The sequence below is a fragment of the Melospiza georgiana genome, chromosome 3 (assembly GCF_028018845.1).
Source record: "Melospiza georgiana isolate bMelGeo1 chromosome 3, bMelGeo1.pri, whole genome shotgun sequence".
NCBI classification, from domain to species: domain Eukaryota; kingdom Metazoa; phylum Chordata; class Aves; order Passeriformes; family Passerellidae; genus Melospiza; species Melospiza georgiana.
This window is the reverse complement of record NC_080432.1, coordinates 344,578-369,141: the sequence shown is the minus strand read 5'-3', so window position 1 is coordinate 369,141 and position 24,564 is coordinate 344,578. Positions and strand designations below refer to the sequence as shown.

General features: G+C 64.7%; 1 protein-coding gene and 4 non-coding genes across 6 annotated transcripts; 4 read left to right on the top strand and 1 right to left on the bottom strand.

Annotated features, from left to right (window-relative positions):
- On the top strand, positions 1–164 carry LOC131082159 (U1 spliceosomal RNA). The gene has a single exon (XR_009114317.1). It is a non-coding gene; the product is annotated as a U1 spliceosomal RNA (small nuclear RNA).
- Positions 165–2,426: 2,262 nt separating this feature from the next.
- Positions 2,427–2,590, top strand: LOC131082158 (U1 spliceosomal RNA). Its single transcript, XR_009114316.1, has one exon. It is a non-coding gene; the product is annotated as a U1 spliceosomal RNA (small nuclear RNA).
- A 1,488-nt stretch (positions 2,591–4,078) lies between these two features.
- On the bottom strand, positions 4,079–4,242 carry LOC131082179 (U1 spliceosomal RNA). Its single transcript, XR_009114335.1, has one exon. It is a non-coding gene; the product is annotated as a U1 spliceosomal RNA (small nuclear RNA).
- Positions 4,243–6,484: 2,242 nt separating this feature from the next.
- LOC131082178 (U1 spliceosomal RNA) lies at positions 6,485–6,648 on the top strand. Its single transcript, XR_009114334.1, has one exon. It is a non-coding gene; the product is annotated as a U1 spliceosomal RNA (small nuclear RNA).
- A 406-nt stretch (positions 6,649–7,054) lies between these two features.
- CAD (carbamoyl-phosphate synthetase 2, aspartate transcarbamylase, and dihydroorotase) lies at positions 7,055–24,522 on the top strand. Of its 2 annotated transcripts, XM_058020913.1 has the most exons (45): positions 7,055–7,152; positions 7,366–7,505; positions 8,450–8,579; positions 8,749–8,891; positions 8,992–9,133; positions 9,608–9,779; positions 10,617–10,802; positions 10,881–10,993; positions 11,160–11,305; positions 11,390–11,521; positions 11,746–11,979; positions 12,084–12,305; positions 12,605–12,793; positions 12,989–13,113; positions 13,190–13,323; positions 13,396–13,508; positions 13,593–13,843; positions 13,914–14,160; positions 14,360–14,458; positions 14,549–14,773; positions 14,848–15,030; positions 15,121–15,339; positions 15,420–15,587; positions 15,658–15,840; positions 15,912–16,016; positions 16,094–16,342; positions 16,547–16,628; positions 16,800–16,966; positions 17,238–17,402; positions 17,486–17,617; positions 19,553–19,754; positions 19,825–20,015; positions 20,084–20,224; positions 20,332–20,427; positions 21,174–21,312; positions 21,404–21,451; positions 21,900–21,944; positions 22,048–22,202; positions 22,288–22,362; positions 22,622–22,834; positions 23,018–23,143; positions 23,217–23,372; positions 23,447–23,548; positions 23,634–23,728; positions 24,397–24,522. In XM_058020913.1, the coding sequence occupies exons 1-45, from the start codon at positions 7,068–7,070 to the stop codon at positions 24,497–24,499; spliced, it is 6,768 nt and encodes a 2,255-aa protein (XP_057876896.1). In that variant the 5' UTR covers positions 7,055–7,067; the 3' UTR covers positions 24,500–24,522. The 2 variants fall into 2 exon arrangements, with proteins under 2 accessions (XP_057876896.1, XP_057876897.1); XM_058020914.1 differs by lacking the exon at positions 21,404–21,451.
- The last annotated feature ends 42 nt before the right edge of the window (positions 24,523–24,564 follow it).

Below are 24,564 nucleotides of genomic sequence, written 5' to 3'. Positions count from 1 at the left end.
ATACTTACCTGGCAGGGGAGACACCATGATCAGGCAGGTGGTTTTCCCAGGGCGAGGCTCATCCCTTGCACTCCGGGTGTGCTGACCCCTGCGATTTCCCCAAATGCGGGAAACTCGACTGCATAATTTGTGGTAGTGGGGGACTGCGTTCGCGCTCTCCCCTGGTTTTCCTCGTCATATGACAGAATGAGTACAGTAACTGAAGAATTACTTAATTTCTTAAATATCGGCAGCCTCGCCTTTCGCGGTTATTAGGAATACTCAAATTGTCTCCCGCCCGTCCCCGCCCGTCGCTGTCCCGTCCGTGCGGAGCCCCCAGCGATCCGCAGCCCCTCGGGCGCTGTTCCGGCTCTCGCCTCTCTCGCTCCCGGCCCGCCCGCGCTCGGCTCGGCTTTAGGGCGCACCCCGCACCCGCTCCCATCGCTGGCACGGATGGCAGCAGAGGTTCCGTCCGGATCGGCTTTGGGCAGTGACACCCAGAAATCAAATGGAGCCCCGCAGCGCCTTTGGGTGCTCGTTGAGCAGGAATTGTTCATTACGGCATGCCGGGCGCAGGAGGGATAACTCCTGCCTTTCGTGCGGGCCGTGGTCATGACAGGAAAGATGTGTGCAAATGTCTTTACAAGTAATTTTATGGGTGGACCCCTGGGTGTAAACATCCCTGAAATGGCTCCGAATGCCTCTGCTGACCTTGGGCAGCAGGTTTGCTGCAGAGCCCAGAGAGTTTGGCTCCTGAAGGACACAAGGGTCTGCACGAGGCTGAGCCTCTGAGCTGTGGGGTAAAATGACGGTGCAAGGGGGGAAAATGTGGGAGGAGGGGCGGGAGGGCTGTGCCTTCCTGGTGCCTCTGCCAGTGGGGAAAGGAAGAGAGCAACGTGCAGCTGGGAGCTGGGATGAAAGGAGGCTGCACCCTCCAAAACCGGAGGGAGACGCCCCCACAGACTCTGCCTTTATTCGAATAAAGCTGAAGAACTCCTCTATTGGAATATTACCAATATTGTGGATGGGACGTGCCTTGGCTTGTCTGGCCCTTGGTGCTGAACCAAATAGGGGCAACTGCGCTGTTTCACCCCACAGACACCTTTGGCTGGCTGGGTGTGTGGTGTTTCACCCCACAGACACCTTTGGCTGGCTGGGTGTGTGGTGTTTCACCCCACAGACACTTTGGGCTGGCTGGGTGCTGCAGCTGGGCACATGGGGACAACCCAGGCTTGCAGGAGCTCTGGTGGTGCTGGGATGGAGCTTCCTCCCATAACAGGGGCTGCTCCTCAGGTTTCCCTCTGCCAAAGAAGCTTTAAGGCGCTGGTGAAGGAAAGGAGTCGGTTCTGATGGAGGGTTTAAATCCAGAGCTTTATTCTGGCCCACAGGCCTCTGAATGCAGCACCAGCTCCAGCAGAACTCCCTGAGCCCGTGGTTGCTGCTCCTTTAACCCCAGGGAGAGGGCAGGGAAGGGGCAGGGAGCCACCAAGCAGGGACAGGAGGGGAGGGACAAAGGGACAAGGGACACCTGGATGGCCCCAGTGCCCCCCAGGGGTAGAGGGCATCCTTTGACATCCCGTTCGGAATGGCAGGACTGACAGACAGTGCTGGGTGGGGAAAGGAGAGGGGACTGACACACCTGGGAGGGAATCGTCAGGGGAGAAACCCGGGTCCTGGGGTAACCCCTGAAATCACAAGGCAACAGACTGTGCAGGTGCCACCCTGTCCGTGTGCTGTCCTGGACTGTGCTGAGCCCAGTACAAACCATTACACTCAGCGAGGTGCCACCCTGTCACCCTGCCTTGAGCCCAGTACAAACCATTACACCCAGCGCGGTCCCGCGCAGCCCCGCCGGTCTCTCGCAGCCCCGTGCCCCTTTCCCCGGGCAGGCCCAGCCACCGGCGGAGCTCTCGGCGTCCCGGACACAACCCCGTGTCCCTTTCCCCGGGCCCGGCGCTGCCCCCCGGCTCCGCTCCCGCTGCCGCTCCCGTGCTGGCCGCGCTCTGCTGCGGCTGCGGCTCCGCGGTGCTCTGACACCGAGTCCCGGCAGCACCACGGCACCGGCACCGGCACCGGGACCAGGAACCGGATCCGGACCAGGACCAGCAGCCGGTTCCGGTCGGCGAGGCGGCGGGGCCTGGAGAAGCCGGGCCGGGGGGCGGGGCAGTGGGGGCGCGCGGCAGAGGCGGCAATAGCGGTGCGGTACCGATGAGTGGGCGTGTCCATGCAAATGAGATCGCCGCCGCGCGGCATGCCGGGCCCGATCCCGCGCCAAGCCCGCGCTGTCCCGGCGCGTCCGCGGGCTTGGCGCGGGCCGGGCCGTGCCGGGCCGTGCGGGCCGGGCCGCAGCGCGGCAGGGCCGGGCGGGGTCGGGGCCGGGCCGGGCCGGGCGTGTGCTGGGCGGGCGTGCGTTGTGCGGGGCGGGCGGGCGTTGGGGCGGGTCGGGCATACTTACCTGGCAGGGGAGACACCATGATCAGGCAGGTGGTTTTCCCAGGGCGAGGCTCATCCCTTGCACTCCGGGTGTGCTGACCCCTGCGATTTCCCCAAATGCGGGAAACTCGACTGCATAATTTGTGGTAGTGGGGGACTGCGTTCGCGCTCTCCCCTGGTGTTCCTCGTTAACGACAGAATCAATGTAACACTTTCTGAGAGCGTACGGAATTTCGTTACCTTGTGTCCTTGGCAGTTACTTTGTTCTCATTCGCTCTTCCGCTCGTCCTTTTCAGAGCGGGTTTTTCCGCATTTGCAGCTAAAAGCCTCCTTTGCTGCGCATTTCGTTTGTTACGGTTCAGCGCTCTCGGAGGTCTCTATGGTCATGATGACCCCGAGATGTCTTAGGGAGTCTCTCTTCCCAGCCCGGCAGCCGAAGAAGGAGTCAGGATTCTTCTGTTCTCGTTCTCAAGGTTGTTTATTATTTCTTATCTATAACATTCTTTCTCTGACCCCCGAGGTGTGTCTGGCAGGTCGGGTTCAGGCACAGTGACCACCTTCAGAGGCGGCTTTATCTTTTATACAATAAACACCGTGTACATTATTTACAATAATTTCCCCATACCTATCACATATGTTAGACAGTCTGTCTCTACCCTGAACCAATCCAAAAGTGCCACCATCACAGCAGAAGATGGAGGCCTAGAAGAAGGAGAAAGACTGGACATGCCCAGATTCCTCCATCCTGACTCCTGAGCCTCCATTCTAAAAACTCCAAAATTCTATATTTCACCCTGTGATAAACTATCATTCTACTTAAACTTTCGTAAAGGCTTGTGAATCCTCATACAAGGTTGGCAATTGGTTTTTTCAAGAGCTAAAATGGAAAGCACAGGTGTTTTTGACTCCGTGTCAAGGTCTCCGAGCCCCCCGTCAGGGTCTCGATTCCTCCAGGTTAACCAGAGGAATTTCCTGCGTTCCGACAAAGCACAACATTGTATGCAATTTGTTCTATTCAGCAAGAAAGGGGATGAATTCTCTTTTATATCAACTCTTGTGGTTCGCAAGGACCATGAGTTCCCGTCGCTGGAAGTGCGGCAGCACTCGCGGACCCGATCGGTGTGACCGGGACAGCGATCACCGAGCGGGACCGGCATCTCTGCGCCTCCTGCCCGGCTCGGACCCGCTCGGAACGGCTCGGAACAGCTCGGGACAGTTCGGAACAGCTCGGAACGGCTCGGAACGGCCCGGAACAGCTCGGGACAGTTCGGAACAGCTCGGAACCGCTCGGAACCGCTCTCCGCCACGTGTTCCCCTGGGCCCGCAGGTCGGGGTGGGACCGGCCAGGATCATTCCGGCTCCAGACGCGGCATTCCTGACCCCCCTCGGGAGCCGCTCTCCAATTCCAGCGGGGAATAACCGGGGCACCGGCAGCGCTCGTTTGCGGAGGGCACGGCGGGAGCCCCTTCAGGACCCGAGGCTGTCCCTGAGCCACCTACCGGGGACGGGACGGGGAAGCTGCGATCGAGCTGCGTGCGCGCCGTCTGCTGAACGCATCTGCGCGCCGGAGCGCGGCCGCTGAGGCGCCGACATTGGCAGCCTTGAAGAACTAGTAGCCGTTCTGAGTGACCCAACGCAGGTTATGTCTGTTTTTGACCAGGAACACCAGGGGAGAGCGCGAACGCAGTCCCCCACTACCACAAATTATGCAGTCGAGTTTCCCGCATTTGGGGAAATCGCAGGGGTCAGCACACCCGGAGTGCAAGGGATGAGCCTCGCCCTGGGAAAACCACCTGCCTGATCATGGTGTCTCCCCTGCCAGGTAAGTATGCCCGACCCGCCCCAACGCCCGCCCGCCCCGCACAACGCACGCCCGCCCAGCACACGCCCGGCCCGGCCCGGCCCCGACCCCGCCCGGCCCTGCCGCGCTGCGGCCCGGCCCGCACGGCCCGGCACGGCCCGGCCCGCGCCAAGCCCGCGGACGCGCCGGGACAGCGCGGGCTTGGCGCGGGATCGGGCCCGGCATGCCGCGCGGCGGCGATCTCATTTGCATGGACACGCCCCCAGTCGCGGCAGCGCCGGTACCGGCCCCGGGCTCTGCTCCCGCCGCCCGGGCCGGGGCTGCGGGGTCCCCTCCCCGCCCACGCCGGCTCCGGGCCAGCCCCACGGCACCGGGACAGGAGCTGGGACAGGAGCTGGACCGACCCGGGCCAGACCCACGGCACCGGGACAGGAGCTGGGACAGGAGCTGGACCGACCCGGGCCAGCCCCACGGCCCCGGGACAGGAGCTGGGACAGGAGCTGGACCGACCCGGGCCGGCCCCACGGCACCGGGACAGGAGCTGAGACAGGAGCTGGACTGACCCGGGCCGGCCCCACGGCACCGGGACAGGAGCTGGGACAGGAGCTGGACTGACCCGGGGCGTCAGCGCTCGGCAGGGCTGAGCAAACGAGGGACCGGCCCCGGCAAGGAGAGTGTGAAAAATGTTTTTTTGTGATTCGTGTCGATGGGCAATGGAATCAGCAAATGCTTGTATCTGCTGCTGCAAAAGTCAACCCAGTCCCCTGGGATAGCTACAAAGAACGGTTTTGAAACTTTCTGACCAAATAAAGCATAGAACAAAAAATTTAAAAAAATAGAAGAAGTATAGTAAAGAGATGAGGAAGCAAAAACGATTGATGCTTAGAATAAAGTAGAGGAAGTGGTGGTTAAGCTAAAGGATATTGCAATAAAGCAATGAAATGCTTAGGTATAATAAAAAGCTTGATGCACTGGTACCAGACAAAAATCATGTAGCAGATGCTGGTGAAATGCCTCCCTTCAGCTGACCACAAGGAAGACAGTGTGCAAAACGCCAATCACTTGTTTTTAATATTTTTAGAAGTTTAGTAGTAATAAAATAGTTATAAAAATAGTAACACAATTAGAGTAATAATTCAATTTGGACAAATTGAATTAAGACAATATGAGACAATAAAAACAAAGAGTTACGGACGTCCAGGTACCTTTTCTGGGCAGCACGAGCCCGAAAAAGGACCCCCGTTAACAAAGGATTGACCCTTAAGAACAATAGCCCGTTGCATATTCATACAGCTCATCCATGATGCATAAATTCCATTCAAACACAGGATTCTGTCTGGTCTTCATCAACTTCTCCCCTCTAATCCTAATAGCTCCTTCGAGGCAGGAAGAAGTTAGTTTCTTCCGATAAGAAGGGCGTAAATTCTTTTTCTCTGAAAGAACTAGATGTCCTGTGGCTGCTATCTCGCTGCCAGTCCTTTCTTTTAAACAAAACATCTTCCATAGCACAGTTTCTATTTTAACAATTTTTATAACTTGAAACTATATTTAACGCAGTACTTAAGAAAATTAATGCAGCATTGCTTTCTAACACAACACATATTATATTCATTTTAATATTTGTGAAAAGCCAATCATAAAATACATGCATTTTCCACAACAGGAAGCCGACAACTACTTGGAAAGATTATGAAATGGCTGATCCCAGCTCAGTGATATTTGCTGATTCGGACTAACCAAGCGCGCTGGAAAATGCGTTGTAGCCTTAAAACCAGTTCGTATCCGCTGGTGAACTTGTAAGCGGTGTGTGCGTGAGGGGAGCGGTGCCTGCCCGGCCCCCCAGCGCTGCTTCCCTGCTCTCTTTAAAATAAAGAAACACAGAAATAAAATTCGGTTTGGATGTTAAATTTTGTATCAGGAGGCAGCGCTGGAGCTGCCCGGGTGCCCCTGCCGCGGGTCCGGGGGCGCGGAGCGGCGCAGCCCCGGCCCGGGCGGCGGGAGCAGAGCCCGGGGCCGGTACCGGCGCTGCCGCGGCTGGGGGCGTGTCCATGCAAATGAGATCGCCGCCGCGCGGCATGCCGGGCCCGATCCCGCGCCAAGCCCGCGCTGTCCCGGCGCGTCCGCGGGCTTGGCGCGGGCCGGGCCGTGCCGGGCCGTGCGGGCCGGGCCGCAGCGCGGCGGGGCCGGGCGGGGTCGGGGCCGGGCCGGGCCGGGCGTGTGCTGGGCGGGCGTGCGTTGTGCGGGGCGGGCGGGCGTTGGGGCGGGTCGGGCATACTTACCTGGCAGGGGAGACACCATGATCAGGCAGGTGGTTTTCCCAGGGCGAGGCTCATCCCTTGCACTCCGGGTGTGCTGACCCCTGCGATTTCCCCAAATGCGGGAAACTCGACTGCATAATTTGTGGTAGTGGGGGACTGCGTTCGCGCTCTCCCCTGGTTTTCTGTTTAATGATAGAATGAATACATGGGATGAGAGGTTAACCGTGAGAGCTCTACTTGCCCGCTTCTCTCTATTATGGAGCCGTTTTTGCGGTCCAGGACCGCGAATTCCCTATCCAGCCTTGTGCCTGGCGTGATACCGGTGGAGCTCCGGTGCTCCCCTGTACCGGCATCTCCAGCCGTGCCCCGCCAACCGGCTGTCAGGCCCTGGCTCGATGCTTCCCGCCATCGCCGGCGCTCCCGGTGCCGCCGCTGTCCCGCCATCGCCGGTGCTCCAGGTGCCGCCGCTGTCCCGCCCCGGGGGCGGTGCCGCTGCCGCCCCGCCCCGGATCCTCCCGCCGCCGCTGCAGCCGGGCGGGCTCTCCGCGCTCGGTGGCCGCCGCGGAGTCCCGGAGCGGAGCGCACGTGGCGGCGCCATGGCCCGGCTGGTGCTGCAGGACGGGTCCGTGCTGCCCGGCCGCCCCTTCGGGGCCGTCGGGGCCGCGGCCGCGGGGGAAGTCGGTGCGTGTGGCCGGGGGCCGGGATGCCGTGGGGCGGCGCGGGAGCGGGAAGGAGCGGGAAGGAGCGGGAAGGAGCGGGAAGGAGCGGATCCGGCCGGGCTCGGTGCCTCCCTCCGCCCGGGGCCCGCCGTGGGGCCTGTCCGGGGCGCGGGGCCGGGATGGGCCCGGCCGTGCCCGGCCCGGTGCCCCCATCACCCCGTGCCCATCCCCGCAGTGTTCCAGACCGGCATGGTGGGCTACCCCGAGGCCCTGACCGACCCCTCGTACAAGGCGCAGATCCTGGTGCTCACCTACCCGCTGGTCGGTAACTACGGCGTGCCCCGCGACGAGCCCGACGCCTTCGGCCTCAGCAGGGTGAGCAGGGGGGCTGCGCGTCCCGCCCGGTGCCGCTGTGGCGGTGGCACTACGGGACTCTGCAGGGCGGCACGGGTGCCAGGGCGGGACGGTGCCAGGGCACAGCGAGCGGCACATGGTGGCACGGAGCGGTTTGGCTCCGACGTGCAGGGCTGCGGTGGGGTCTGACATGGGGAGGGCCGGGGCTGGGCAGAGGAGACCCCCGAGCGCTGGGGTCGGGGTGCCCTGGCAGCCCGTGGGGTGCTCTGGGCCGTGTGTGGGGTGCGGGCTGTGTGTCCCTGACAGCCCGGGGGGCGCGGGCTGTGTGTCCATTTCAGCCCATGGCACAGGGTGTGTGTCCCTGGTGTCCCTGGCAGCCCGGGGGGTGCAGGCTCTGTGTTCCCTCAGCCGGGCTCTGTTGCAGGGTGGGAATCTCGAGCCCCTGTGCCAGAGGGGCTGCTCAGCCCCAGCCCCCTCCAGCCCCTTGGCCTCCACGCTGTCCGTGCTGGGGCAGAGTCCAGCGCTGCTGCGGCCGTGCCCCGCCGGCCTCCCCACGCCCACCCTGCGGGGTCTCGTGTCAGCAGCCCTCCCTGGGCCGTGCTGGGCGGGTGCCAGTGCCCTGATCCCATGGCACGGGACATACCGCCGTGGGCGGTGGGAGTGGTGCTTTCCCACGGGCTTTCTTTGTGCTGCCGCTGTGCCAAGCTGAGGGCTCCCGTGGCATGAGCTGTGTTGGCATGTGGGCAGTGGTCCAGCAGCGCTGTGGGGGCCTGGGTACCCCATTCTGGGGCTCCCTGATGCAGAGGGACTTTGCTGGACTAAGGCCCAGCCTCGCTGCATAGGTGTGGGCAAGGTGGGGGCAGGTGGCAGCCCAGCAGTGGGAGGGCTGGTCCTGTGCTCTGGGCACGGGGTCTGTGATCCATGGGCTTCTCCTGGGCTGGTGACCCCTGCCTCTGTCCCTGCAGTGGTTTGAGTCCAGCAAGATCCACGTGGCTGCGCTGGTGGTGGGCGAGTGCTCAGAGACCCCGAGCCACTGGAGCGCATCCCAGTCCCTGGACCAGTGGCTGAAGGAGCAGAACATCCCCGGGCTGGAAGGTGGGACTGGGGAGATGGCAGGGTGGGGCTGTGGCTCTGCACGCTCTGAAGGCAGACCCGTCTCTGCTGAGCTTTGCCCACCCGGGGCTGGAGCCTCCGTTGGGATTTGGGGCGAGGGTGCGGCTGGGGCGGGCCGGGGCCCGGGGCCGTGTCTCACAGCCCCTCGCAGGGGTGGACACCCGGGCGCTCACCAAGAAGATCCGCGAGAAGGGGACGCTGCTGGGGAAGCTGGTGCCGGACGGGACCCCCGAGGGCAGCGTCGCCTTTGAGGACCCCAACACGGAGCACCTGGTGCGGGAGGTGTCGCTGAAGGTGCGCGGGGCTCCGGGCGGGCCGGGGGCCGCGGAGGGGCTGTGCGGCCCTGCCTGTGGGGCTGCCCCCGCACAGCCCCGGTGATCCTCCCCGCCCGCAGGCGCCGCGAGTGTTCAACGCGGGCGGGTCCCTGCGTGTCACCGCCCTCGACTGCGGCCTCAAGAACAACCAGATCCGCTGCCTGTGCCGGCGGGGGGCCGCGGTCACCGTGGTGCCCTGGGACCACCCGCTGGACCCTGCAGGTGAGGCGGCAGTGCCTGGGGACAGGCTGGGGTCCCACTGAGGGGATGGGGGGAATGGGAGCTAGCCACGTCTGCGTGTTCAGTGCTGGGGACAGCAGGCACCTGCGTCCTGCTCAGTGCTGTGGGGTGCGGGACCTTGGCGCCATCGTTCCTGGGGGCTTTGGGGCTCGGGCCCTCAGTGTGGCACCACAGGAGCAGGGCCATGGGCTCGGGATGCCTTGCTGTGGTGGCATGGGGGACTCTGGTCTGTGGTATTGGTGTGGCTCGGGGCACCATAGGGAACTGGCAGGGCCTCGCTGCCCCCCGAATGGTGCTGTGGGCTCAGAGCACCTTGGCTGTAACCCTGCTGGGTGTCTGGGGCGCCACAGGCTCAGGGTGCTGCTCTGCCGGGAGTGCCTGCAGTGAGCCTGGGGGCACCTTGAGCCTGTGGGCACCTGGGGGCCCCACTCTGACCCTGCTGCTCTCTGGACGCAGCCTTCGATGGGCTGTTCATCAGCAATGGCCCAGGGGACCCACAGCTCTGTCAGGAGACGGTGTCCAGCCTACGCCAGCTGCTGGATGCGCCCCAGCCCAAGCCCATCTTTGGCATCTGCCTGGGCCACCAGCTGCTCGCCCTGGCCCTCGGTGCCTCGACCTACAAGATGAAGTGAGTGGGTGTGGTGGTACATTTTAGTTAAATGGTTTGCTCTGTCTCACCCCTCGAAAATGTACATTTTATTCCAAGCCTGTGATCCTCCCCTGCGGTATCATGGATCTGTAACCCCGTTGGCCCAAATCTTATTCCGTGCCCACTTTGAATCTCCCTGTTGGGCTGTGCTGGAGTCTCTCTTGGCCTTTTCCTCTCTTGGCCCTTTTCCCCCCAGGCTCTCCCTCTCTCCCCCTTCTCCCTCAGAAGCCATGCTGCTCCCGGGGCTGGGACCCACAATAATTAGCACCCTCATCTAATGAGCACCCTCAGAAGCCGTGTGGAGCCCTTGCCTGCCTGCTGCTACCAGCGAACACACAGCTTGGGGATCCCCCAAATGAACCGCAACAATTGTGGGTCCAGAGCTGGCACAGGGCTCCTGGCTGTGGAGCTGGCTGACAGCTGTGTGTGTGCCTTTGTGGTGGTATTCACAGGGTCCCAGGATGAGGGAAGAGAATCTAACTTCGGGTTTCAGAAGGCTTGATTTATTATTTTATGATATATATTATATTAAAACTATACTAAAAGAATAGAGGAAAGGATTTCATCAGAAGGCTGGCTAAGAATAGAAAGGTAATGAAAGGCTTGTGACTGACCAAGACAGTCCGGACAGCTGGGCTGTGATTGGCAGTTAATTAGAAACAACCACACGAGACCAATCCCAGACGCACCTGTTGCATCCCACAGCAGCAGATAACCATTGTTTGCGTGTTGTTCCTGAGGCCTCCCAGCTCCTCAGGAGCAGAAACCCTAAGGGAAGGATTTTCCAGAGAATGTCACAGCTCCATACCCCGCCAGGTACGGGAACCGCGGGCACAACCAGCCGTGCGTGCACGAGGACTCGCGGCGCTGCTTCATCACGGCGCAGAACCACGGCTTTGCGGTGCAGGCGGGCAGCCTCCCGCCCGGCTGGCTGCCGCTCTTCACCAACGCCAACGACGCCTCCAACGAGGGCCTGGTGCACCAGAGCAAGCCCTTCTTCAGGTGGGCCTGGGGCTGTGGGGCTGGGGGGCCGTGGGGCCATGGGGGTGTGGGGCGTGCCCTGCCTGACCCCCTGCACAGTGTCCAGTTCCACCCCGAGCACTGCGCCGGCCCCACCGACCTGGAGGGTCTCTTTGATGTCTTCCTGGAGGCGGCGCGGGACCTGCGGGACGGGCAGGGCGGCGCCCGCACAGGTGGGTGTGAGTGTGGGTGTGAGTGTGAGTGTGAGTGTGAGTGTGAGTGTGAGTGTGAGTGTGAGTGTGAGTGTGAGGGACAGCCGGACCCTGGGTCGAGGGCTGCAGGACGGGGCTGTGCGTGTCCCCCAGCCCTGTCCCCAGCGTGCCACATCCCCTCCACCAGTGCGGGAGCGCCTGCAGGAGTGGCTGACCTACAGCAAGGCACCAGCGGGGCACTTGGAGGAAGCCCGGCCCCGCAAGGTGCTGATCCTGGGCTCCGGGGGCCTTTCCATTGGGCAGGCAGGCGAGTTCGATTACTCGGGCTCACAGGTGAGCGCCAGTCCCAGGGCAGGGGGGTGGAAGCGGCCTCAGGGGCCCAGGGCCACCAGCAGTGACCCCTCTGCTCCCCATGAGGCCATCAAAGCGCTGAAGGAGGAGAACATCCAGACGGTGCTGATCAACCCCAACATCGCCACCGTGCAGACCTCCAAGGGACTGGCAGACAAGGTGTACTTCCTGCCCATCACCCCGGAGTACGTCACCCAGGTGAGCACCGGGGTGCTGGCTGGGAGAGGGCGATTTGGGAGTGCAGGGGTGGCAGAGCTGGGGCATCAGGGAGGGCTGGGCTGGGGGGTGGCCCAGAGCCTGGTGCGGTGGGGCTGGAGGCTGGATGGGGTTGGAAGGCACCTGGGGGGCAGCACGGGTGAGGAGGCAGCTGGAAAGCACAGGACCCACCGTGGTTTCCGTCCCCCTCGCCGTGCGTGCCCCAGGTGATCCGGAACGAGCGGCCTGATGGGGTGCTGCTGACCTTCGGGGGACAGACAGCCCTCAACTGCGGCGTGGAGCTGACCAAGGCGGGCGTCCTGGAGCGGTACCGCGTGCGGGTGCTGGGCACCCCCGTGGCCTCCATTGAGATGACGGAGGATCGCAAGGTCTTCGTGGAGAAGATGGAGGAGATCGGGGAGCACGTGGCGCCCAGCGAGGCTGCTGCCTCCCTGGAGCAGGTCTGGGGGCTGTGGGGGCTGTGGGGCCGGGCAGGGTCCTGTCCCTGCTGTCCTGACCCTCCTGTTGCTGACCCTCCTGTTGCTGACCCCGTTGCTCCCCGCAGGCACAGGCAGCAGCTGAGCGCTTGGGGTACCCGGTGCTGGTGCGCTCTGCCTACGCCCTGGGAGGGCTGGGCTCTGGCTTCGCCAACAACAGGGAGGAGCTGGTGGCTCTGGTGAGCCAGGCCTTCACCCACACCTCCCAGGTGCTGGTGGACAAGTCCCTGAAGGGCTGGAAGGAGATTGAGTACGAGGTGGTGCGGGATGCCTACAACAACTGCATCACGGTACGGGATGGAGGAGGCCCTGGGCTGCTGCAGGGGGATGGACGTGGGGCAGGGGCTGGGGGCTTGTGCTGCTCCTTGTCCCCAGGGAGGGCTCCCCAGTGCCTCTGGTGGGGCTGGCACAGCTGCTGTGTGCCATTGGGAGCTGCACCCTGTGAACAGAGCCCTGCACCCAATGCTGGGTGTCCACCCTGTGGGACACATCGTGTATTCCAGTCCTGACTGGGCAGGGGAGGATGTGCTGGGAACTGGGAGGAACACACCACACACAGCACGTGGAGCAGTGACCCCTCTGCTGCCAGGTGTGCAACATGGAGAACCTGGACCCGCTGGGGATCCACACGGGCGAGTCCATCGTGGTGGCACCCAGCCAGACCCTCAATGACACCGAGTACTTCATGCTGAGGCGCACAGCCATCAAGGTGGTGCAGCACCTGGGCATCGTGGGCGAGTGCAACATCCAGTTTGCCCTCAACCCCGAGTCAGAGCAGGTACGTGCAGCCCCCTGCGGGTTCTGGCTCCCTCTGCCAATCCCCGGCCTGGGGGATCTGGCTCCTGCCCCAGCTGTGCCACAGCAGGCCCCGTGCCGCAGCATCCCTGGGACACTGTGGGCCTGGCCGTGTCACCGTGTCCCTGCCTTGGCCTGTTCCACGGCCCCCCTGACCCTGCCTGCCTGCTGCCCGCAGTACTACATCATCGAGGTGAACGCGCGGCTGTCCCGCAGCTCGGCCCTGGCCAGCAAGGCCACCGGCTACCCGCTGGCCTACGTGGCTGCCAAACTGGCCTTGGGCATCCCCCTGCCCCTCCTCAGGTGAGGCACCACCAGCGTGGGACAGGGTGCTGCCCTGGTGGGACGGCCCCAGCCGCTGACCCCGTCACCTCCTCAGGAACTCCGTCACCAACTCCACCACGGCCAGCTTTGAGCCCAGCCTGGACTACTGCGTGGTGAAGATCCCGCGCTGGGACCTCAGCAAGTTCGTGCGTGTCAGCACCAAGATCGGCAGCTCCATGAAGAGCGTGGGTGAGCACAGAGGGACGGCGCTGGTGGGCACGTGGCGGGCACAGGACCCCCTGCTCACCCCACCTTGTGCAGGGGAGGTCATGGCCATTGGGAGGAACTTTGAGGAGGCGTTCCAGAAGGCTCTGAGGATGGTGGACGAGAACTGCGTGGGCTTTGATCACACGGTGAAGCCGGTCTCAGACATGGTGAGCGCTGGTGCTGGCTGTGCCATTCGGGGGGCAGAGGTGCCCACCTGCCCCCTGGGCCGCCCTCACCCCTCGGCCTGGCAGGAGCTGGAGACGCCGACGGACAAGCGGATCTTCGTGCTGGCGGCGGCGCTGCGGGCCGGCTACTGCATCGAGCGGCTCTACGAGCTGACCAAGATTGACCGCTGGTTCCTGCACAAGATGAAGAACATCACGGACCACGCGGTGCTGCTGGAGTCCTACCGCGGCCAGCAGGGCGCCATGCCGCCCGCCGTGCTCCAGCGCGCCAAGCAGCTCGGCTTCTCCGACAAGCAGGTGGCCCTGGCCGTGCTCAGGTGAGGCGGGGAGGGGACAGCCCTGCTCTGCTCCCTGCCCGGCTCCCGGCGCTCACCCCGCTCTGTGCAGCACCGAGCTGGCCGTGCGGAAGATGCGGCGCGACCTCAAGATCCTGCCGGTGGTGAAGCAGATCGACACCGTGGCCGCGGAGTGGCCGGCCCAAACCAACTACCTGTACCTGACCTACAACGGCTCTGAGCACGACCTGGCCTTCCGCGAGCCCCACGTCATGGTCATCGGCTCCGGCGTCTACCGCATCGGCAGCAGCGTGGAGTTTGACTGGTGTGCTGTGGGCTGCATCCAGGAGCTCCGCAAGGTCAGGCGGGCCCCAGCTCCCTGTGGAGGCAGGGGTGGGTGTCCCTGCTCAGAGGATGAGGCTGGGCAGGGGTTGGGGGCTCTGGGCTCACTGTGTCCCACCTCTACCCTGTGGAGTGAGGGGTGGGTGTCCCTGCTCAGAGGATGAGGCTGGGTACAGGCTGGGGGCTCTGGTCTCACCTTGTGCCACCCTCCAATAGATGGGCTTCAAGACAATCATGGTGAACTACAACCCTGAGACAGTGAGCACCGATTATGACATGTGTGATCGCCTCTACTTTGACGAGATTTCCTTTGAGGTGAGGGGCTGGGGCCTGCCAGCTGCGGGGCTGGGTGGGGGCTGCCATGGCTCCGTCCCAGCCCTGCCCCTGCCCCGCGCCGTGCTGCAGGTGGTGATGGACATCTACGAGCTGGAGAACCCCGAGGGTGTGATCCTGTCCATGGGCGGGCAGCTGCCCAACAACATCGCCATGGCGCTGCACCGGCAGCAGTGCCGCATCCTGGGCACCTCCCCGGAGGCCATCGACTCCGCCGAGAACCGCTTCAAGTTCTCCCGCCTGCTGGACTCCATCGGCATCAGCCAGCCCCTCTGGAAGGAGCTCTCCAACATGGAGGTGGGCCCAGCGAGCAGGACAGGGCTGCCCCAGCGTGGCTCTGTGTGTGTGTGCTAAGTTCCCTCTGTCCGCAGTCAGCCAAGCACTTCTGCTGCAAGGTGGGCTACCCGTGTGTCGTGCGCCCCTCCTACGTGCTGAGCGGGGCTGCCATGAACGTGGCCTACTCAGACAGCGACCTGGAGAAGTTCCTGAGCAACGCTGTGGCTGTGTCCAAGGAGCAGCCCGTTGTCATTTCCAAGTTCATCCAGGAGGCCAAGGTCCGTGCGGGAGGCTGCTCCAGCCCCGGGGTGCCCCCTGAAAGCCCCAGCCCCCAGCCCAGGGACAGGCTGTGACCGCTCTGCTCACAGGAGATCGACGTGGACGCGGTGGCCTGCGACGGCGTGGTGGTGGCCATCGCCATCTCAGAGCACGTGGAGAACGCTGGGGTGCACTCGGGGGACGCCACGCTGGTGACACCCCCCCAGGACATCACCCCCAAGACGCTGGAGCGCATCAAGGCCATTGTGCACGCCATTGGGCAGGAGCTGCAGGTCACAGGGCCCTTCAACCTGCAGCTCATCGCCAAGGTGCCTGGGACTGGGACTGCATGGCCAGGGGAGAGCAGCCCACACGCCCAGCCCTGCCTCATCCTGTCCCCTCTCTCCAGGACGACCAGCTGAAGGTGATAGAGTGCAATGTTCGTGTCTCCCGCTCCTTCCCCTTCGTCTCCAAGACCCTGGGCGTGGACTTGGTGGCTCTGGCCAGCCAGGTGATCATGGGTGAGGATGTGGAGCCCGTGGGGCTGATGACGGGCACAGGCATTGTTGGTGTCAAGGTGAGTGGGGGCCGTGGGGCCGGGCTGGGGTGCAGGGCCAGGCAGTCCCTGAGCATCCCCCGGCCCCCAGGTGCCCCAGTTCTCCTTCTCTCGCCTGGCGGGCGCTGACGTGGTGCTGGGTGTGGAGATGACCAGCACGGGCGAGGTTGCCTGCTTCGGGGAGAACCGCTGCGAGGCGTACCTGAAGGCCATGCTCAGCACCGGCTTCAAGATCCCCAAGAAGAACATTCTGCTGACCATCGGCAGCTACAAGGTGTGTGGGGTCAGGCTGCTGCGAGGCCGGGGGTCCCTCTCTGCCCTCTGACCGGCCCCGCTTGGTTCCAGAACAAGAGCGAGCTGCTGCCCACGGTGCGGACGCTGGAGAGCCTCGGCTACAACCTCTATGCCAGCCTTGGCACCGCCGACTTCTACACCGAGCACGGCATCAAGGTCAGGGCTGGGGGCTCCCTGCGGGGCCGGGACGCTGCTGGGGCGCCGCAGGGCCCTGACGGGGTCGCTGCCCGCAGGTGAAGGCCGTGGACTGGCACTTTGAGGAGGCTGACAGCAGCGAGGCCGGTGCCCGGGAGAGCCAGCGCAGCATCCTGGACTACCTGGCCGAGAACCACTTTGAGATGGTCATTAACCTGTCCATGCGCAACTCGGGCGGCCGCCGCCTCTCCTCCTTCGTCACCAAGGGCTACCGCACCCGGCGCCTGGCCGTCGACTACTCCGTGCCCCTCATCATCGACATCAAGTGCACAAAGCTCTTCGTCGAGGTGGGCTGGGGCGCCTGGGCACCGCGGGTGCGAGCAAAGGGAGCAGAGCGGGGCAGCGGGAGCCCTGCTGTGGGTGCTGCGGGGCAGGCTCTGTGTGCGGGTGCCGCTGCGCAGGGGTTGGTTTTGGGGGGCACCTCGGACAGGCATCATGCCCTGGCCCCTGCTCCTGCCCCTGGTCCTGCCTCACGGCTGCTCTTTCTGCAGGCACTGGGCCAGATTGGGGCAGCGCCCCCAATGAAGATGCACGTGGACTGCATGACGTCCCAGAAGCTCATCCGTCTGCCAGGTGGGTGTTCAGTGGCCCTGGGGCAGAGCACAGAGCAGGGACAGTGCTGGGAGGCGGGCCGGGCACATCTGGAGGTGCTGCAGAGATGTTTCCGTGCTGCACTGGGGGGATGGCCTTGTCCCTCGTGTCCCTGTGGCCAGCAGCTGCCAGTGCTGACACTGACACCCCCAGGCCTGATCGATGTCCACGTGCACCTCCGCGAGCCGGGTGGCACCCACAAGGAGGACTTTGCATCAGGCACGGCAGCTGCCCTGGCCGGGGGCGTCACCATGGTGTGTGCCATGCCCAACACCAGCCCTGCTGTCACCGATGCCACCTCTTTCGCCTTGGCACAGAAGGTGAGGAACTGCTGCCAGCCTGGTGCTCCCATGCCCTCCTGTGCTGGCCGTGGTGGGCTCACATCTGTGGTGGGCTCACTGTCCATGGTGGGCTCACTGTCCATGGTGGGCTCACATCCGTGGTGGGCTCACATCCATGGTGGGCTCACATCCGTGGTGGGCTCACATCCATGGTGGTCTCACTGTCCATGATGGGCTCACTGTCCACAGTGGGCTCGTTGCTGGTGGCAGGATGGTCCCACCGCAGCACCCACTGCCTCTTGTCGTGCAGCTGGCTGAGGCTGGGGCCCGCTGTGATTTTGCTCTCTTCCTGGGGGCTTCCGTGGACAACGCTGGCACCCTGGGCCCCCTGGCTGGGGCAGCCGCCGGGCTCAAGATGTACCTGAACGACACCTTCTCCAGCCTGCGGATGGACGACGTGTCGCTGTGGATGGAGGTGAGCAGGGGGGCCGGGGCTGGCAGGGGCTGGCAGGGGCAGGTGGCCCCTGGCCCCGGTGCCCACCAGCCCTGTGCCCCCAGCACCTGGAGCAGTGGCCGCGGCACCTGCCCATCGTGGCGCACGCCGAGCGGCAGACGGTGGCCGCCGTGCTGATGGTGGCCCAGCTGTACCAGCGCCCCGTCCACATCTGCCACGTGGCCCGCAGGGAGGAGGTGAGCAGGGCGAGCTCTGGGCTCCAGGGAGGGAGCACGGGGCCCTCTGGGTTCCACACTTATTGGAACATTACCAATATTGCCAGACGGGACATGCCTTGGCTTGCCTGGCCCTGCGCCTGGACCAAATAGTGGCACTGTGGTGTTTCACCCCACAGACACCTTAGGCTGGCTGGGTGTGTGGGGTTTCACCCCACAGACACCTTTGGCTGGCTGGGTGTGTGGTGTTTCACCCCACAGACACTTTGGGCTGGCTGGGTGTGTGGTGTTTCACCCCACAGACACCTTTGGCTGTGGGTGTGTGGTGTTTCACCCCACAGACACCTTTGGCTGGCTGGGTGTGTGGTGTTTCACCCCACAGACACTTTGGGCTAACTGGGTGTGTGGTGTTTCACCCCACAGACACTTTGGGCTGGCTGGGTGTGTGGTGTTTCACCCCACAGACACCTTTGGCTGGCTGGGTGTGTGGTGTTTCACCCCACAGACACTTTTGGCTGTGGGTGTGTGGTGTTTCACCCCACAGACACTTTGGGCTGGCTGGGTGTGTGGTGTTTCACCCCACAGACACCTTTGGCTGGCTGGGTGTGTGGTGTTTCACCCCACAGACACCTTTGCCTGGCTGGGTGTGTGGTGTTTCACCCCACAGACACCTTTGGCTGGCTGGGTGTGTGGTGTTTCACCCCACAGACACTTTTGGCTGTGGGTGTGTGGTGTTTCACCCCACAGACACTTTGGGCTGGCTGGGTGTGTGGTGTTTCACCCCACAGACACCTTTGGCTGGCTGGGTGTGTGGTGTTTCACCCCACAGACACCTTTGGCCAGCTGGATGTGTGGTGTTTCACCCCACAGACACCTTTGGCTGGCTGGGTGTGTGGTGTTTCACCCCACAGACACTTTTGGCTGTGGGTGTGTGGTGTTTCACCCCACAGACACTTTGGGCTGGCTGGGTGTGTGGTGTTTCACCCCACAGACACCTTTGGCTGGCTGGGTGTGTGGTGTTTCACCCCACAGACACCTTTGGCTGTGGGTGTGTGGTGTTTCACCCCACAGACACTTTTGGCTGTGGGTGTGTGGTGTTTCACCCCACAGACACTTTGGGCTGGCTGGGTGTGTGGTGTTTCACCCCACAGACACCTTTGGCTGGCTGGGTGTGTGGTGTTTCACCCCACAGACACTTTGGGCTGGCTGGGTGTGTGGTGTTTTACCCCACAGACCCTTTTGGCTGGCTGGGTGTGTGGTGTTTTACCCCACAGACACTTTGGGCTGGCTGGGTGTGTGGTGTTTCACCCCACAGACACTTTTGGCTGTGGGTGTGTGGTGTTTCACCCCACAGACACTTTGGGCTGGCTGGGTGTGTGGTGTGTCACCCCACAGACCCTTTGGGCTGGCTGGGTGCTGCAGCTGGGCCCGTGGGGACAAGGCCAGGCATGCCGGGACTCCAGTGGTGCTGGGATGGAGCTTCCTCCCATAACAGGGGCTGCTCCTCAGGTTTCCCTCTGCCAGAGAAGCTTTGAGGCGATGGTGAAGGAAAGGAGTCGGTTCTGATGGAGGGTTTGGATGCAGAGCTTTATTCTGGCCCACAGGCCTCTGAATGCAGCACCAGCTCCAGCAGAACTCCCTGAGCCCGTGGGTGCTGCTCCTTTAACCCCGGGCAGAGGGCAGGGAAGGGGCAGGGAGCCACCAAGCAGGGACAGGAGGGGAGGGACAAAGGGACAAGGGACACCTGGATGGCCCAATGCCCCCCAGGGGTAGAGGGCATCCTGTGACTCTGCCAATCACTGAATGCCCTTCTGGAATGGCAGGACTGACAGACAGTGCTGGGTGGGGAAAGGAGAGGGCACTGACACACCTGGGAGGGAATGATCATGGGAGGGACCCGGGTTCTGGGGTAACCCCTGAAATCACAACGCCCCCCCCTAACCTCGGCTGCCCCAGATCCTGCTCATCAAGGCGGCCAAGCAGAGAGGGGTCCCGGTGACGTGCGAGGTGGCCCCGCACCACCTGTTCCTGAGCCAGGACGACCTGGGCCGCCTGGGGCAGGGCCGTGCGGCCGTGCGGCCCGAGCTGGGCACCCGCCAGGACGTGCAGGCGCTCTGGGAGAACATGGACGTCATCGACTGCTTTGCCACTGACCACGGTTAGTGCCCGGGGGTGGTGGCCGCGGGGAAAGCAGTGGGGACAGCCCCGGTGACAGCCCCGTGCTGCAGCTCCCCACACGCTGGAGGAGAAGCAGGGGCAGGAGCCGCCCCCTGGGTACCCTGGCCTGGAGACCATGCTGCCGCTGCTGCTGACGGCCGTCTCCGAGGGGAGGCTCAGCGTGGAGGACATCGTGCAGCGCCTCTATGAGAACCCTCGCAAGATCTTTGGGCTGCCTGCTCAGGAGGACACCTATGTGGAGGTGTGTCCTTGCCCTCCCGCCCCAGGTGCAGCCCCCACCCTTCTGCCTCTGACCCGCTGTCCCGGCAGGTGGACCTGGAGCAGGAGTGGATCATCCCCAGCAGCACAGTGTTCTCCAAGGCCCGTTGGACCCCCTTTGAGGGCATGCAGGTCAAGGGCACCGTGCGCAGGGTGGTCCTGCGTGGGGAGGTTGCCTACATCGATGGGCAGGTAAGGTCCTGGCTCTTTTCCTTCCTGTACTGAGGGTGCCCCCATCACAGAGGGGGTCTCCCAGTGCTGACCCCATTTCCCTAATCCCATCCCTGCCGTGGCTGCAGGTGCTGGTGCCCCCTGGCTATGGGCAGGATGTGAGGAAGTGGACCGCAGGAGCTGCACTGCTGCCACACGTTGCCCCCAGCAAGGAGATTGTGAAGGTACCGGGGTGCACAGATCCGGCAGGGGTCCCTCTGTGCTCCATTCTGTCTCTGTTGCAGCCCCCCAAGCAGTCCCGGCCCGTGGCTGGGGACGTGCTGAGACTGTGAAGGTACTGGGGTGCACAGATCCGGCAGGGGTCCCTCTGTGCCCTGGCTCCATTCTGTCTCTGTTGCAGCCCCCGGAGCAGTCCCAGCCCATGGCTGGTGACGTGCTGAGACTGTGAAGGTACCGGGGTGCACAGATCCGGCAGGGGTCCCTCTGTGCCCTGGCTCCATTCTGTCTCTGTTGCAGCCCCCCGAGCAGTCCCGGCCCGTGGCTGGTGACGTGCTGAGACTGTGAAGGTACCGGGGTGCACAGATCCGGCAGGGGTCCCTCTGTGCCCTGGCTCCATTCTGTCTCTGTTGCAGCCCCCCGAGCAGTCCCGGCCCGTGGCTGGGGACGTGCTGAGACTGTGAAGGTACTGGAGTGCACAGAGCTGGCAGGGGTCCCTCTGTGCCGTGGCTCCAGCCTGGTCTCTCATTGCAGTCCTGGCCCGTGGCTGGGGACATGCTGAGACTGTGAAGGTACCGGGGTGCACAGATCCGGCAGGGGTCCCTCTGTGCCCTGGCTCCATTCTGTCTCTGTTGCAGCCCCCCGAGCAGTCCCGGCCCGTGGCTGGTGATGTGCTGAGACTGTGAAGGTACCGGGGTGCACAGATCCGGCAGGGGTCCCTCTGTGCCCTGGCTCCATTCTGTCTCTGTTGCAGCCCCCCGAGCAGTCCCGGCCCGTGGCGGGTGACGCGCTGCGTGGACGGGCGCCCAGCCCGCGCCGGCCCGGCCCCACGGGGGACACGCGCTTCCACCTCCCGCCCCGCATCCACCGAGCCTCGGACCCCGAGCTGCCAGGTACGGGGCGGGCGGGCAGCGGGCGCGCTCCGGGGCCGGGGGGGAGCGTGGCTGGGCGCCCCGCTGACGCCAGCCCTTGTGTCCCGTTCAGCGTTCCAGAGGCTGGGAGCCGCGCACCGCCCGGGCGCCCGAGGCACCGGTAATGTCGGGGGCTCGCTGCTGGCACCCATGAGTGCATCCCCTCCCCCAGGTGCCCTGCAGGCCCCGGGCTGCCCACGTGCCCCCCGAGGGCCCCTTGTGGCACCCAGCACCAGGGCTGGGCGCTGTAGGACAGGGCACGGCCGTGCCGCCCGCTCGCTCCTGCCCCAGCCTGCGTGGCACCTCGGGGACCCTCACTGCCGGTGTGACCTGGGGGTGGCCAGCTGGGAACTGCGGGGCGAGCAGGGAGAGGGTCACAGCACAGCGTGGGGCTCGGACGGCCTGTCTCTGGTTCACCATCACTCTGGCGTCACGCCATCGTGGTTTCACCTGGTGTTGCCACGCGCCTGCAGGGCTGTGCCACACTGGCAGCGCGCTGGGATGGGAGCAGGGCCTGGGGTGCCACCTCTGCCACATCCCTAACAGCCCTGCTCCCCTCTCCCACCCAGCTGAGGACACTCGAGAGAAGGGCAGCAGGAAGGCAGCGGAACCGGGTGAGTGCAGCAGGGGCCCACAGTGGGGATGCTGGCTCTGGGGCTGGTGGCTGGGCCCCTCAGGGCACGCCTGTGGGCTGACTGGCTGCTCTCCATGCCACAGATTCGGCAGTGACCCAGGACAGCCACTTCCATACGCTGGGCCCCGTCCCGCGCCAGACGTCCCCGCAGCGCGCCCCCCACTTCCAGACGTCCCCGCTGCTGCACCCCCTGGTCGGGCAGCACGTGCTCTCTGTGCGGCAGTTCTCCAAGGAGCAGGTGCCCGGCCGGGCGGGCAGGGGGCTCTGGGGGCTGTGGTGCCTCCCGTGCCCCCGCTGAGCCCCGGCGCCGCCTGTGCCCGCAGCTGTCCCACCTGTTCAACGTGGCACACACCCTGCGCATGCTGGTGCAGAAGGAGCGCAGCCTGGACATCCTCAAGGTGAGCCGTGCCCGGAGCACTCACCTGTGCCATGGGCACCCCGAGGAGTCCTGTGTACCCCACAGGAGCCCTGGGCACCCCGAGGAGCCCCGTGCACCCTAAGGGAGCCCCGTGCACTCTAAGGGAGTCCCGGGCACCCCGAGGAGTCCAGGGCACCCCGAGGGACCCCTGGGCACCCCGAGGAGCCCCGTGCACCCTAAGGGAGCCCCGTGGCAGGTGGGGTGCCGGGGCTCCCCGAGCTGACAGCCCGGCCCTGCAGGGGAAGGTGATGGCCAGCATGTTCTACGAGGTGAGCACGCGCACCAGCAGCTCCTTCGCGGCAGCCATGAGCCGGCTGGGGGGCTCCGTGCTGTCCTTCTGCGAGGCCACCTCCTCGGTGCAGAAGGGCGAGTCGCTGGCTGACTCCGTGCAGACCATGTGCTGCTACGCCGACGTGCTGGTGCTGCGGCACCCCCAGCCCGGCGCTGTCGAGGTGAGAGGCTCAGGGCAGCTGCCTCCTGCTCTGGGGGCACCGGGGACTGCCCCGAGGGCAGGGATGGTGCTGTGCTCCCCGGCTGGGCCGGGCTGGGCTCCCCGGCTGGCCCGGGCTGGGCTCCCCTGCCCTGGGGCCATGGCAATTGTGTCCCGCCTGCCCTCACCGCCCTGCCTTGCCCAGCTGGCCGCCAGGCACTGCCGCAAGCCGGTGATCAACGCGGGGGACGGCGTGGGCGAGCACCCCACGCAGGCGCTGCTGGACATCTTCACCATCCGCGAGGAGCTGGGCACGGTCAATGGCATGACGGTGAGCTGGGGGGCAGAGGCACGGCCGGGGGCTCAGGGGGCCCCGGGCAGGCCGGGCTGACCGCTGTCCCCAGATCACCATGGTGGGGGACCTGAAGCACGGGCGCACGGTGCACTCCCTGGCGCGCCTGCTCACGCTGTACCGCGTGCACCTGCGCTACGTCACCCCGCCCGAGCTCCGCATGCCCGCCGACATCACCAGCTTCGTGGCCTCCAGGGGCATCCAGCAGGTGAGGGGCACGCCGGGGGTGGCCCCCACACATTCCAGCCCTGTGTCCCCCCCCAACCTCACGGTGCTGTGCAGGAGGAGTTCGGGAGCATCGAGGAGGCGCTGCCGGACACGGACGTGCTGTACGTGACCCGCATCCAGAAGGAGCGCTTCCAGCGGGCCGAGGACTACGAGGCTGTGAGTGAGGGGAGCCTGGCTCCTGCTGCCCTCGGGGGGCCCGGGCACTCCCCTGCCCTGCTCAGGGCCCTGTCTGTTCCCTCAGTGCTTCGGGAAGTTCATCCTCACACCCCACATCATGACCCGGGCCAAGGAGAGGATGGTGGTGATGCACCCCCTGCCCCGTGTCAACGAGATCAGGTGGGGAGGGGGCAGCGGGGCTGGGGCGGCTGCAGGGGGCCAGGGGAGGTGTGGAGGGGGTGTCTGGGAGAACGGGTATGAAATATACAGGGCATGGGGGCTGTGGGAGGGCACTGGGGTCCCTGGGGCGGTGGGTTCCTTGGGGCAGTGGTGCTGCTGGGGCAGTGGTGTCACTGGGGCAGTGGTGTCGCTGGGGCAGTGGTGTCGCTGGGGTAGTGCGGTCGCTGGGACACTGGCAGGGCCATGGGAGCTGTGGTGTGCTGAGGGTGTCCGGGAAGGCACCGGGGGTCAGGGGAGGAGGACTGCGGTGTGCCGGGCAGGGCTGGGGAGAGCTCGGAGCCGCGGGGGCTGCACTTGCTGGGCTTGGGGGAGCCAACCCGCTTTGAGCGGTGGCTGCCGGGTCCGGGGGGTGTCAGGACTTCCGCGTGGGTCAGGGAGGTCTTTAGAGTCCCATGGGGGTGCCAGAGGTCCCGGGACGAGTGCGGGCTCGGGGACCCCGGGAGGGTTTGCTCAGGAACCCCGAGGCGGGCGGCTCAGAGGCCCCGGGGCTCGTTCGGGGGCCCGGGCCGGGCCTGGCTCGGGGGTCCCGGGCCGGGTTCGCTCGGGGGTCCCGGGCCGGGTCCGCTCGGGGTCCCGGGGCGGCGCACGCTGATGGCGCGTTTCCGCAGCGTGGAGGTGGACTCGGACCCGCGCGCCGCGTACTTCCGGCAGGCGGAGAACGGCATGTACATGCGGATGGCGCTGCTGGCCACGGTGCTGGGCCGCTACTGACCAATAAACGCCCTGGGTCGCGATACGGCATCGCGCCGCGACACGCGTCAGCGCGACACGCGTCA